Source organism: Branchiostoma floridae, chromosome 15, assembly GCF_000003815.2.
Source record: "Branchiostoma floridae strain S238N-H82 chromosome 15, Bfl_VNyyK, whole genome shotgun sequence".
In the NCBI taxonomy this organism is placed as follows: domain Eukaryota; kingdom Metazoa; phylum Chordata; class Leptocardii; order Amphioxiformes; family Branchiostomatidae; genus Branchiostoma; species Branchiostoma floridae.
Genome location: NC_049993.1, coordinates 20,362,731 through 20,375,743, shown reverse-complemented (window position 1 = coordinate 20,375,743; position 13,013 = coordinate 20,362,731). Strand labels below are relative to the sequence as shown.

The window sequence follows — 13,013 nt, the reverse complement described above, 5'->3', positions numbered from 1 at the left end:
CAGGCGCCAGGATGACAAGCGGAAACGCCAAGACGGACGCGGCCATCAACCGAGTGTTCGGGCTTCTCCAGGAGTGGGACAAGGGCAACAAGACGACTCGGGGGCGCATCTTGGAGGAGTTCATCGCCAACAACCAGGGGAAGACTGCTCCTGAGTTGGAGCTGGAGTTCGCACAGGCTGCTAGCCTCTTCCTGACCAGGCTCACCGCCTGGATACGCCTCACGTATCCTTATAAGGACAGGGTTAGGGTTAGGTGTAGGGCTTGGGGTTGGGGTTAGTGTAGGGGTTGGGTTAGGGTTAGGTGTAAGGCTAGGTGTAAGGTTAGGTGTAGGGTCTAAGGGTTAGGTATAGGGTTAGGGTTAGAGTTAAGCTTGGTAGGACAACATCACGGACTGGACGGCCCTCAGTCTACAGAAGAGGATAACCCTGGCTAGGGAGAGACGAACCTGGAGGCAACTCTCGATCTTCATGTCTACCTTGTCCCCCCTACGACCTGGAGGTCAAAGGACTAGGTAGGTAGGTAGGTAGGTGGGGTTTGGTATAGGTGTAGGGGTTGGGGTTGGGGTTAGGGCTTGGGCTTGGGCTTGGGGTTAGAGTTAGGCCTAGGAAAAAAAATGTTGTGTTTCCTGTTTCCCTACCTACCCTAGAAAAACCTGCCGACCCTAGACTTTTTTTGGGGGTGGGCAGTGGAGTCACAGTTTCCAGTTAGAATTTTTATTCAGCCTGCTTCCTATTGAAGCAAAAACACTGCTTATCCTATCTAATGAAGGATAAATGTATCTATTGTGCACTAAATTAAAGTTTGACATTAAAAGAGAAGTGTCCTCATGCACTTCAGTTTACTTTGTTCGACTGTATTGTAATATGTATTACTAGAGTTTTGGCCAGCCTAAAAAAAAATTACAAGAAAAAAAAGAAGATAATCCCTACCTACCGACCCTAATTTTTTCATGACTGAAACAGGAAACACAACATTTTTTTTCCTAGGCCTTAGGGTAAGGGTTAGGGGTTAGGTGTAGGGTTAGGGTTAGGGCTTGGGCTTGGGCTTGGGACCAGCCTCTTCCTGACCAGACTCACTGCCTAGATACGCCTCACGTATCCTTAAGGACAGGGCTGTGTATACATCAACTGTGTGTGCGTTTGGGTGTTAATGTGTGTGTGTGTGCTCACACGCACACATGTGTATGTGTGCACGTGTGTGTGTGTGTATGTGTTTGTGTCAGTGCAGTTTCTGTACATTTGTATGTTCTGCCAGACTGAGGGTACTTTAGTACCGTCGTGAGATTGTTCTGAGCCTCTAACACTGAGTGGTGAAGTCTGCCATCCTTGTGCTAGCTCATTCCCCATGGCTTAGAAAGATAAATTCCAATTTTGAATGTCAATGTAACCATGTTTTCAGATTTCCTTTGTTGATTCCCTTAACTCCCTTCTCTAGTTACATGTTAGGCACCTGTGTGAACCAGCAGCTGCAGGCCATACAGATCTTCCTCTCTGCTCCCAGTGGGTAAGTCTGACATGTTACCTCTGTTACTTTCTCTCCATCTGGTTTATCGTCTGTTGTCTGAGGGTGTCGCAGGTGTAGGGTGTTGTGTCCACACAATTTCACTGGATGTTGTAGAGCCACTACGACCACTGTGGTTATGGGCCGGGAGTGAGAGTGAGTGTCCGAGGATTAGACTTGCTTGCACATAGATATTGGGGCTTGATGGCAGCTCACCAGCAGCTAAGTGTCTTTAGGGTTGGCACTGTGTAGGTTGAAGAGATGAACATCTTCCCTTATGTTGTTAGTCCATCCCCTAAAGGGTCATCCATCTGCCACCTGGGTTCTTTTCCTCTATGATACTCATCTGCTCTCTCACACTGCACGCAGAATTGAATGATAGCGCTGCACTCAAATGTAGTGATCTTCCACTCTTTTTCCATTCTCTGAAGGTGCAATCATTGTCTGTGTAGGACTGGTTATGCTTACTGTAGTGTTTGTATGTTAAACTTTGGTCTGAAACAAACTTGAACTGTAATTTTCAACTCAAGAATATACTTTAATACCCAAATTTTTGACTGCCAAACCCCACTGTTTCTGTAGTATCACATTGTAGATAAAACACGAGCGCAGTGCAAATTATTATGATTTTTTAAAAATCTCAAAACAGGTGGGTAGCCCCTACGACTTTTAAAAGTTGATTTCCAAGGTGGCCCACCATACACGTAACACAAAACAAAACATGTTACAGTATTATATAACATCTCTGGAATAGAAATTTTTACATACAAGGTAGAATGTATAAAACCCAGCTAACACGACTGAATTTCCATCTTGTGTTTCCCCAGTCACAAGTACCTTGGAGAGTTCCTTGAGGTGGGCGGAGTCCTGACGGTTCTTGAGATCCTTGGACTGAAGCAGGCGAAGGAGGCAGACAAGGCTGAGGCTCTCAAGCTTCTCCAGACCATCTGTAACGCTGGTAGGAAGTACAAGGAGCTCATCTGTGAGAGCTACGGTAGGTTTGTTTGTTTGTTTGTTTGTTTGTTTGTTTGTTTTGACAAGGCTGAGGCTCTCAAACTTCTCCAGACCATCTGTAACGCTGGCAGGAAGTACAAGGAGCTCATCTGTGAGAGCTACGGTAGGTTTGTTTGTTTGTTTGTTTGTTTGTTTGGACAAGGCCGAGGCTCTCAAACTTCTCCAGACCATCTGTAACGCTGGCAGGAAGTACAAGGAGCTCATCTGTGAGAGCTACGGTAGGTTTGTTTGTTTGTTTGTTTGTTTGGACAAGGCTGAGGCTCTCAAACTTCTCCAGACCATCTGTAACGCTGGCAGGAAGTACAAGGAGCTCATCTGTGAGAGCTACGGTAGGTTTGTTTGTTTGTTTGTTTGTTTGTTTGTTTGTTTGTTTGGACAAGGCTGAGGCTCTCAAACTCCTCCAGACCATCTGTAACGCTGGCAGGAAGTACAAGGAGCTCATCTGTGAGAGCTACGGTAGGTTTGTTTGTTTGTTTGTTTGTTTGATCCATTGTTTATTTTGGAAAAAACACAAACTGCCCGCTGGTCTCTGTTTGTTGAGCTCATTCATTTATTCATCATTCATTCATTCACTCTGACTCACTCACTCTCTGATTCACTCTGATTCACTCACTCACTCTCATTCATTGACTCACTCACTCACTCACTCACTCACCCCCTCAATCACTTCAAGTTGAAGGAAACTCAAGGACAGTGAATGCAGCTGTTACAGATGCTAGCACACCTGGGAACTCACTCATCTGTTCACACTTTCATTCGTTCATTCATTCACACATATTGTCTCATTCCTTCACTCAATCATTCATTCATTTCCCGCTCCAAGTCCGAGGAAACCCAGGAACAGTGCAGACAGCTGCTGCAGATGCAAGCGCAGGGGAACAAACTCATCTGTTCACACATTCATTCAGTCATTCATTCACAGTTTTCCTCTCATTCCTTCACCCATTCATTCATTCCTCCCTTCTCTCACTCTCACAGGTATCCGAGCGGTTGCTGAGTGTTTAGCTCGCTCCAAGTCAGAAGAAACCCAGGAACAGTGCAGACAGATTTTAGCTCAGGGATACCTTCATTCATTCTTTCTTTCTTTCATTCCCTCACTCTCCCAGGTATCCGAGCGGTTGCGGAGTGTCTAGCCTGCTCCAAGTCAGAAGAAACCCAGGAACAGTGCAGACAGCTGCTGCAGATGCTAGCGCAGGGGAACCAACTCGTCTGTTCACACATTCATTTACTCACTCACTCATTTATCCCTTCTCTCCTTTCTCAGGTATCCAAGCGGTTGCAGAGTGTCTAGCTCAATCCAGTTAGTGGAAACCCAGGAACAGCAAGACAACTGTTACAGATGATAGCATGGTATTGAGTCTCACTCATCTGTTCTGTAACTTCTGTTCATTCATTCATTCATTCATTCCCTCACTCCCGCAGGTATCCGAGCAGTTGCAGAGTGTTTAGCTCGCTCCAAGTCAGAAGAGACCCAGGAACAGTGCCGGCAGCTGCTACAGATGCAAGCCCAGGGGAACCAACTCATCCGTTCACACTTTCCTTTAGTCACTCACTCATTCATCCCTTCTGTCCTTTCTCCAGGTATCCAAGCGGTTGCAGAGTGTGTAGCTCGATCCAGTTAGTGGAAACCCAGGAACAGTACATACAAGTGTTACAGATGTTAGCCCAGGGAAACTAACTCATCTCGTCCCTCATTCATTCATTATTTCTCTCTCTCCCTTCTCCAGGTATCCGAGCGGTTGCAGAGTGTTTAGCTCAATCCAGTTAGTGGAAACCCAGGAACAGTAAGACATCCGTTACAGATGATAGCATGGTATTGAGTCTCACTCATCTGTTCTCTCATTCATTCAATCATTCCCTCACTCTCCAAGGTATCCAAGCGGTTGCTGAGTGTCTAGCTCACTCGAAGTCATAAGAAACCCAGGAGCAGTGCAGACAGATTTAAACTCAGGGATACCCTCACTTGTCTCTTCACTTATTCATTCATTCTTTCTTTCTTTCTCTCCCTCACTCCCCAGGTATCCGAGTGGTTGCAGAGTGTCTAGCCCGCTCCAAGTCCGAGGAAACCCAGAAACAGTGTCGTCAGATTTAAGCTCAGGGATACCTTCATTCATTCTTTATTTCTTTCTTTCCCTCACTCTCCCAGGCATCCGAGCGGTTGCAGAGTGTCTAGCCCGCTCCAAGTCAGAAGAAACCCAGGAACAGTGCAGACAGCTGCTGCAGATGCTAGCCCAAGGTAACCCTAAGTACGAGGTGCAGGTGTACAAGGGTCTGATCGCGCTGCTCCCAGCCTCCTCTCCTAAAGCTCAGCAGATGGCAGCTCAGACTCTCAGGATAGTCCAGGTGAGAGGGGGAGTGCTGTTTCTTGTTTCATCTATTCATTATCAGAGATCTTCAGGGTTGCAGCCAGCCTGAAATCATTTTCCGTCCCATCAATTTGTGATCCTATGAAACGCGATGTTCCCAGGGGGGAAATTTTAAAATCAAGACCCTCTGAAACGCTATTTCCTGCATTTTGAGGTGTGAATTTTGCTGGTAGACTAGGCTGTTCAACTGCATCTGTTTTCGTGAAAAATTAAACAAGGGAGATAGTCTTATTATATCTTTACATATCGATTTTTGTCCGTCACAGAGGACGGAATGGGCAAAATTTTTTTCCGTCCCCAGCTGCATAAATTTCTTCAAAGGACGGAAGGATGGTTGCTGGCTGCAACCCTGGCTCAGAGCTTCCTCAGAGCTTCTGACTGGAGTGCTGCTTCTCACCACTATATGTAGCAGTTGTAAGTGGCACTTTTGCGGCAAGAACACAATTCGCTCCCAAAGCGCCACCTACATCAGCTACATATAGCGGCGAGAAGCAGAACTCCAGTTAGAAGCTCTGTGGAAGGTGTCTGATGGGCATCTAAACATATATATGCAGGTAAGAGACATTCCGGTTGTGCAAAAGAAAACTCCAATATCCCATGCTCTACCAACCCAATGAAACTATTTTCAGAGGGACAGAACAGAAATAGTCATAGCTTTAATTACCAGAGTTACCAACCTAGAGGATTGATGTGTTCAAAAATTCACACTTTCCAAGAACTATTGTAGAGTAGAATTTGTTATCACCAAGTACAGTAGGGGCATCTTCTCTGGGTAGTGTTAAAGAACGCTTGCAGATAGTTGTGCAAAAGTTAGGGGTAACGAGTCGTTCGGTGTAATATAACCAGCTGCTGCCGCACTGCGTGCCTGCAAAGCTGGTGTGTTACGCCGAAGGGCGGTTATACCGGCTGTATAGATATAGATACAGAAGCTGGTGTGTTATGCCGAACGGCGGTTATACCGGCTATATAGATATAGATACAGAAGCTGGTGTGTTATGCCGAACTGTGGTTATACCAGCTATATAGATACAGAAACACATGTTTTTATCCCCCCTACAGCCCATAGTGGCAGAGGCCAACCCCAACATAGTGGAGCCGCTACTGGGCCTCCTCAGGACCCTGCATCTGGAGGTGCAGTATGAAGGTAACTGCTAGGGGGCATCCTTAACCTGCCCAACTTTTCTTTTGTTTACTGTGGTTAGGAGGTCCTCATATGGACTAGGGATAGGTACTGTTTACAATACAGTGAAAATAATTTACTACAGGTCCAAAGTACTGGATATCAATGTACCGATTACTGTTCCTGTTGAGTGAAAAGACTAACTCTTTTTTTTGTTATTCTCATTCTAAAAGCATGTTATTTCTGCCACACAGTTCAAAATATAACGCTAGTTCACCTTTATCCGCGGGGTAACCTTTATCCATTGTTTTTGAAAACAGGATATTTAGGCACATCAAGCTGATGGGTGGTAGTTGTAAACTGCAATGTACTGAAAATATTGCAATTTGAAACCAACGTCCATCGACGTGATATCCCCAAATACCCTATTTTTAAAAGCAACGGATATAGGTTACCCAACGGATAAAGGTGAACTAGCGTTACCACTGGAAAAAGATGAACACAATAAGTTCATTTTGTACAAGCATTGAAATCAGCACCATCTAAGTTTTGAGACATTCAAAAGCATGGGTTCTCAGGATAAGATACCTGAAGCCTAAAGATAACATTCTGTTCACTGTCTATTCATGTCTCTATCCTCAATGAAAACCACAATTTACTTTGTCAAGTTGTTCAGGTAAAAGTAAAGGTTCGAACCTGTACTTAAACATCGTTGACCAATTTCTGTACCTGTATCTGACGGTACATTTAGGAACACATAGCAGACTGACTGGACCCTTATATACCATGTTTTCTCAATTAGAATACGCACCCCTGATTTGGGGCAAGTCTCAGACAGATCTGACAGAACATGTCAAAGTCACTAACTCATAAGGATTTAAAGTGTAGCTCCACCTTGCTTTATTTTGTAGACTTTTATCATTGCAACAACTTCGAATAAAGTACACACCCAGACTTTGGCAAGAACTTAAACCACCTTTTCGTCCGTACTTTGTTCAAGAAAATACAGTACATAAACCAGCAGATTTGAAACCTGACAACTTCATTTGCTGATCTTTAAGATATTTGCAAGATTTCCACTATTCCTTGTGTCTAAGGAAATGCTAAATCTTCAGTGTTTCTTAATCCCTCCAGCTATCGAGCTGATCAAGGACCTGATGTCTTACGAGGTGCAGAAGCTGATCCTCAAACGTCTTGTGGAGCTTCTTAAGGCTACACTGGACGAGACGGTCAGGAGACCTCAGATCTTAGAAGGTACATTTTCCTTTGACTTTCACTTTGACTTTATTCAGATCCACTTTCAGCTATTACAACATTATGTTGCCAGCTATTCTTCCAGTGGTCTACATAAAATACATTAATATACGCACAACATTACATACATAGTACAAACATAATATGTACATTGCAAACTATACAACTTGGAGTGTCCTGCTCCAGATTTTAGTACTAATAGTAATAACACAGCAAAGTAAAAATCATGATTCTTCCCTTGAACATTTATTATTTATTCATTTATAACATAGTCTTCTTCGGCAATTATAGATGCCATGAAAATCAATTTATTGGTCAGATTTTGGAGACATTTTTGTTATTGATGACTGAACAGGTGCTCTTGCAATAGAAAGTAAATCAACTCCAGAAAAAAAATTATTGAATTTGTGCCTATAAAAGTTGGGTATTTGATATACTTTGTAACACATGCAGGGCTCGAAATACCACCTGCATATGCAGGTTAGTGCAGGTAAAATTGGAGCTGTGCAGGTATTTCTGGTGTCTACCTGCACCTAACCTGCACTGGTCCATGTACTGGGTTTTATACATGAATGTCCTGTGATGTAGGTCTATGTGGATTGTTATTAGCTGCATTGACTGTTACCACCTTTAAAAGCAAAAAAATAGCAATGGTTCCTGAACAATCTTAGTATGATCCATAATTCCTAAATTCAGAGTGGTGCAGGTAAAATTTGTCTGGTGCAGGTAATTTTCAGTGTTACCTGCACCAGTGCAGGTATGCAGAAAAAAGGATTTCGAGCCCTGACATGTCAGGGCATAATGGGGTATGAGACTATAAACAGCAAAAACATTAACCATACTCCCTCCCACAGACGCAGATGTGGAGAAGATGTCCGCCCCCCTCCCAGTGTTTGTACAGCAAGCTGCAGCAGCGAAGACCATCGGGTAAGGACCAATCAAGCATCTACAGTCTGTATATATTACAACAGAAATCACTCACTGCATTATCCAAACTACTCTGGAAGAAAACTGTTGGCCGTTTAGACATAACCTCAGAGTCTGCAATTCTGTATACGAATCACTATCATTGTGGACATCATAGATCGCCAAAAAGTCAGAACCATTGCCAAGGAGGAAGCTTCGTCTTTTATGTCATACCTGGGCCACAATAACATTCCATATGGGTGCATGTTCTGGACCAGGTGATATGTTTCCGTATCACACAGGCTTGAAGTTCTTAGTTGTATCACACAGGCTTCCATTGATTTAATAGAACGCACTCCACACACTCCACCAGAAGCGAATGCTTTTATTAGAATGAGTAATTGGAGCAAAGAAACGTTGTTTGATTCTATTACATGTTTTGTTGTTTGCAGAGTTTTATGCAGGGAGTCAGATGAAACAGCAGACAAACTCATTCAGGTGAGGACATTTACTGACTTAAATTTCTACTTGCAGACCAGGAGAAATTCCCTGTATACAGTTCAACATTTGTTTCTATCATAATGTTCATACACAGGTTTACAGATATCATTGAAGGTCCTTAGTTTTCAGTGCCATTGTTCTACTCATATTGTAATCTATACCCTCACCCCACCACTCATAATGCTTAAATATCTGTCCATTGTCCTGAATGCCCTCCGTTCACATTAAAGTATCTCTGTCTCTGTCTAGAACTTTGTTAGAAGTTCTAGCTTTTCAGTGCTGAAAGTGGTCAGAATAGCAAGGCCCTCAAACCCTCCACATATAGCATAACATTCCCTGTCCTTGGTGCTGAATGCCATCCTTTCACATTAAAGTAAATCTGTCTTTAGCCTTGTTGGAAGTTCTAACTTTTCAGTGCCTACTGAAAGTTGTCAGAATAGCAAGGCTCTTGAACCCTCCATATATAGCATAACGTTCACTGTCCTTGGTGCTGAATGTCTTCCTTGCACATTAAAGTATAGCTGTCTCTGTCTAGAACTTAGTTAGAAAGTCTAGCTTTTCAGGGCCGACTGAAAGTGGTCAGAATAACTAGCTCTTAAACCATCCATATATAGCATAACATTCCCTGTCCTTGGTGCTGAATGCCATCCATTCATATTAAAGTATCTCTGTCTCTGACCTTGTTAGAAATTCTAGCGTTTCAGTGTCAACTGAAAGTGGTCAGCATAAAAAGCTCATAACCCTGCCAGACATAACATAACATTCCTTGTCCTTAGTGCTGACTACCTTCAACTCACATTGTTGTACATGTATCTGTATCTCATTAATATTTTGTATTGTTGTAAAGATATTGAGTTAAATGTATTTGTCAGAGGTCCTATATTTTAGTGGTGATCCCGATATAAACTGGTCAGTAAAACAAGCTTTAACCTGCGCACATATCATGGTATTCCCTGTCCTTGGTGCTGACTTCCTTCCTTCACCTCAACCCACATTGATGTTAACCATTTCCATTCAATCTTGGCTAGATGAGGGTAATATAGAGACTAATGAATTGGACATTATATTTATTAGTTTCTGGTTTTGTCAATACTTTGAATATCTAAAATAACCAGTTTTCCGCCTCAATCATGGTCAGATGAGGGTTATACAGAGACTTTGAAAATAAATTGGAGATTTTATTTTTAGTCTCTAGTTTTTTAAAGATCTATAGTAAGAAATCCCTATGCTGTGTTGTGTCCAGATGAGGGTTGTGCACAACTTGATGGTTGCTATGGGGAACTCCGCCCATGCCGACAGCCAGAGACAAGGCAGCGTTACACTGGAGGTGAGTTAGAGGGTCTCTGATATTCTTGGTAGTTTATCATTGAGAAAGCTTGTTGCAATTTGGAAAATAGTGTTACTTCATAACACAATCGTAACATTTTGGCAACTGGTCAGCTTGCTTGAGGCGTCTGCCCAGCTAGGTAGATACTTTTAGGCTGTGCTATATCAGTATATGAACTCCTATCTATCAAACAAGCTGACAAGTGAAAGGTAGAACTTTCTAATGCAGGGCCCAAGTGCTAATTACAAGGAAAACGATATGCACAATAAAGACAAGGTACAATACATTGGAAGAACATTTCATGATGTTGTATAAAGGGAAGACCATCATAGCTTTTTTTCTTGCAAGGACCGTGAAGAAAATTTCTCTAAAAAAAAATACAAATTAAAAGCATGTAAATGATGCATGAGCCTATCAAGCTACTTATCAAGTTTAAGAATAGGACTTTTGACACTGCTGTATGAGTTCTTGGTGTTAATCTGCTGTGCTGTACCTTCTTCTCCCCCAGTACTTGTGCAGAACCTTCCCCATCGTGAATGAGACCTGCAGAGATGCTATGGGGGAGAACCTCTATGTCATGTTCATGGTGGGTGAAAATCTGCTTTCCTCTCCTCTTACTTTTGTAAATTTAGTTCAAATAATGACAACATGGCATCTAAGAAACTTCCTGATCTGGTACCTTGGTCTCTCACCTTAACACAGTTCTTGAAAAATTCTTTGAAATTCCGATTCTTGGCTTGATTGCATGTCTTAGGTGTGAATCTCTGTGACTGTGTGTATGTATGTGTGCACATATGGGTGTCTGTGTGTGTGAATCTCAGAGTGCATGTAGTGTACGTGTGTGTTCGTGTGTATGTAACTGTGTTTGAGCTATTTAGTGCTACTATTTTTGTCTGTGGCACTACTTGATTGTCTATTTCAGAACCACGGACAGTGACAGAACGCTTGTCTCCCCCGCATGTATTGTATTAAGGGTCACAAATCAGTATGTATAAGGGTGTGAAGTCTGTCTTCCCTGATTACCTAATGTTTTGTGTGTCTACAGTCCAACCCTGATAGTCTATACTCAGAGATGGACGCCATCCAGTGTGACGTCCTCAGGTCAAACAAGGTCAACATTCCTGGATGTAAGTACCTCGTCTTTTCTTCAGCCTTCTCACAGGGTCATTCATGTCCATTCATGTACAAAACATGTGAAAGTTGAACACAGATATATAGAGATAGTTTATTGCAAATTCATGCATCCACCTTTACTATAATATGTGGGTTCAGACTTCTGTGATGTTAGGAGGAAGGTAGTTATCTTTTTGTCTGTAAACACGGGGAAATTTAAGTGGAATTTAGTGGCCTTTATAACGCCTACTCTGCATGAGCTTAAGAATAGTTGCCTTCATTTTGACGTTAGTGTAGGTTTTACAATATTTGTTTTTGCAATCCACAGAATGTATTTGCTTATTTTGAAGCTGATTTGTAGGACTTACAGTATGGGTTGAAAACTTTTAATTTTTGGAAATGGTCAAAATTGATGTGCGCACAGATGTCATCCATATAATCAAATCAACATGGCTTAAGGGCTGACAAAGTTGCAAGTCTAGAGTTAACATCATACTGCTACATTCAACCTCTTGTTTGTATGTAACACCATAACGCTAGTTCACCTTTAACCGTGGGGTAACCTATATTCATTGTTTTCAAAAGCAGGGTATTTAGGGCTATCATGACGACGAAATGTGAGTTCAAACTGCTATATTTAGAAAATATTTTGAAACCACCGTCCGTTGACTTGATATCCCTGAATGCTCTGTTTTGAAAAATAACGGATATAGGTTACCCCATGGACAAAGGTGAACTAGCGTTATATTTTTTTTATTACTGTATGATTTGTATGTACTGTTTTTATATGTACTGAACCTCATTTTCCTGGTGTTTCCAGTGGCAGAAGCTGCAGATTAGGGAAGGCTCTCAGCAAGACAGACTCTCACATGATGGAACTGCCCCCCTCCCTCCTCTTCTACTCATAGAGGTGACCATAAAGCTCTCCTACATCATTCTGCATGAGAGAAACTTGCTGGTGCAGAGATATGCATTTTTCACAGTACTGAAGGGAGATTGATAATGTATTCATTAAGTGTATATACTGGACTTTGCAATTGTAGAGTGGAAAACATGGTTGTACAAAATTTTTTTAACACTATAACATTAAAGATATAAGAATGGTAAACTTCAATATATTTGCTTCCTCAAAACAAGTTATTCAAACTTGACCCTTGTCCACGTTGTTGGACATGGTGAAAACATTAAGGGACCAAAAAGTATCTCTGTCATCCTTGAGTTAGAGTTTTTTTCTTTCTGAAGCGCAAAACATGAAGAGAAAGATTTTGTCTTCAAAATATTTAACAATGTAAAATATTGAAGAGGATTTGGTTCTCGTACTGCACCTTACAGACTCTCTCCGGTAAGCTTCGCAAACAAAGATGATCTGGATCATCTGACCAACTACATATATTCTTAAAACATTTCAACAAGTTGTAACGGTATGATATATTTGTTTGAACATTTCATAGGTTATACTACAAGTAAATGTATAAAATAAATTTGTTGTGTCAAAATGTCCTTTGTTAATGTTTCATTTATATCACCAAAGGAAAGCATACTTCTAGTATGCATGAATTACCTGAGCACGAAAGATTGTAAGTTCAGCCTTTCTAGCCGTTTGCAGAGCTGCAGTCCCTGCTAATCTTGCTAGAGGTCTCTCTTACCCATGGGAAGGGTGTTGCTTTTCTTGCAGTTCATTGATCCTATCACCTTAATCATTAGAACAATATTTGGTGTGGGTACCCAGAGCTAAGTGCACTTTGCACCTAGGAAATGTCAAACCTCGTACAGCTTGTCAATTGTCATTGTCCTTTTTGGTACAAAAACCAAGAGTGTTCACTTTGCATTCGGCAGGTCGTGAGTTCGATTCCAGGCCAGGCCATACCAAAGACATTAAAACTGGTACATGCTGCTTTCTCTACTAATGGC

The 13,013-nt window shown here is 42.0% G+C and overlaps 1 protein-coding gene across 1 annotated transcript; it reads left to right on the top strand.

Moving 5' to 3' along the window:
* LOC118432511 (armadillo-like helical domain containing protein 1) lies at positions 1-12,602 on the top strand. Its single transcript, XM_035844116.1, has 12 exons — positions 1-223; positions 1,436-1,504; positions 2,329-2,495; positions 4,662-4,858; positions 5,941-6,025; positions 7,136-7,255; positions 8,110-8,182; positions 8,614-8,659; positions 9,906-9,989; positions 10,498-10,575; positions 11,035-11,116; positions 11,923-12,602. The coding sequence occupies exons 1-12, from the start codon at positions 12-14 to the stop codon at positions 11,940-11,942; spliced, it is 1,233 nt and encodes a 410-aa protein (XP_035700009.1). The 5' UTR covers positions 1-11; the 3' UTR covers positions 11,943-12,602.
* The last annotated feature ends 411 nt before the right edge of the window (positions 12,603-13,013 follow it).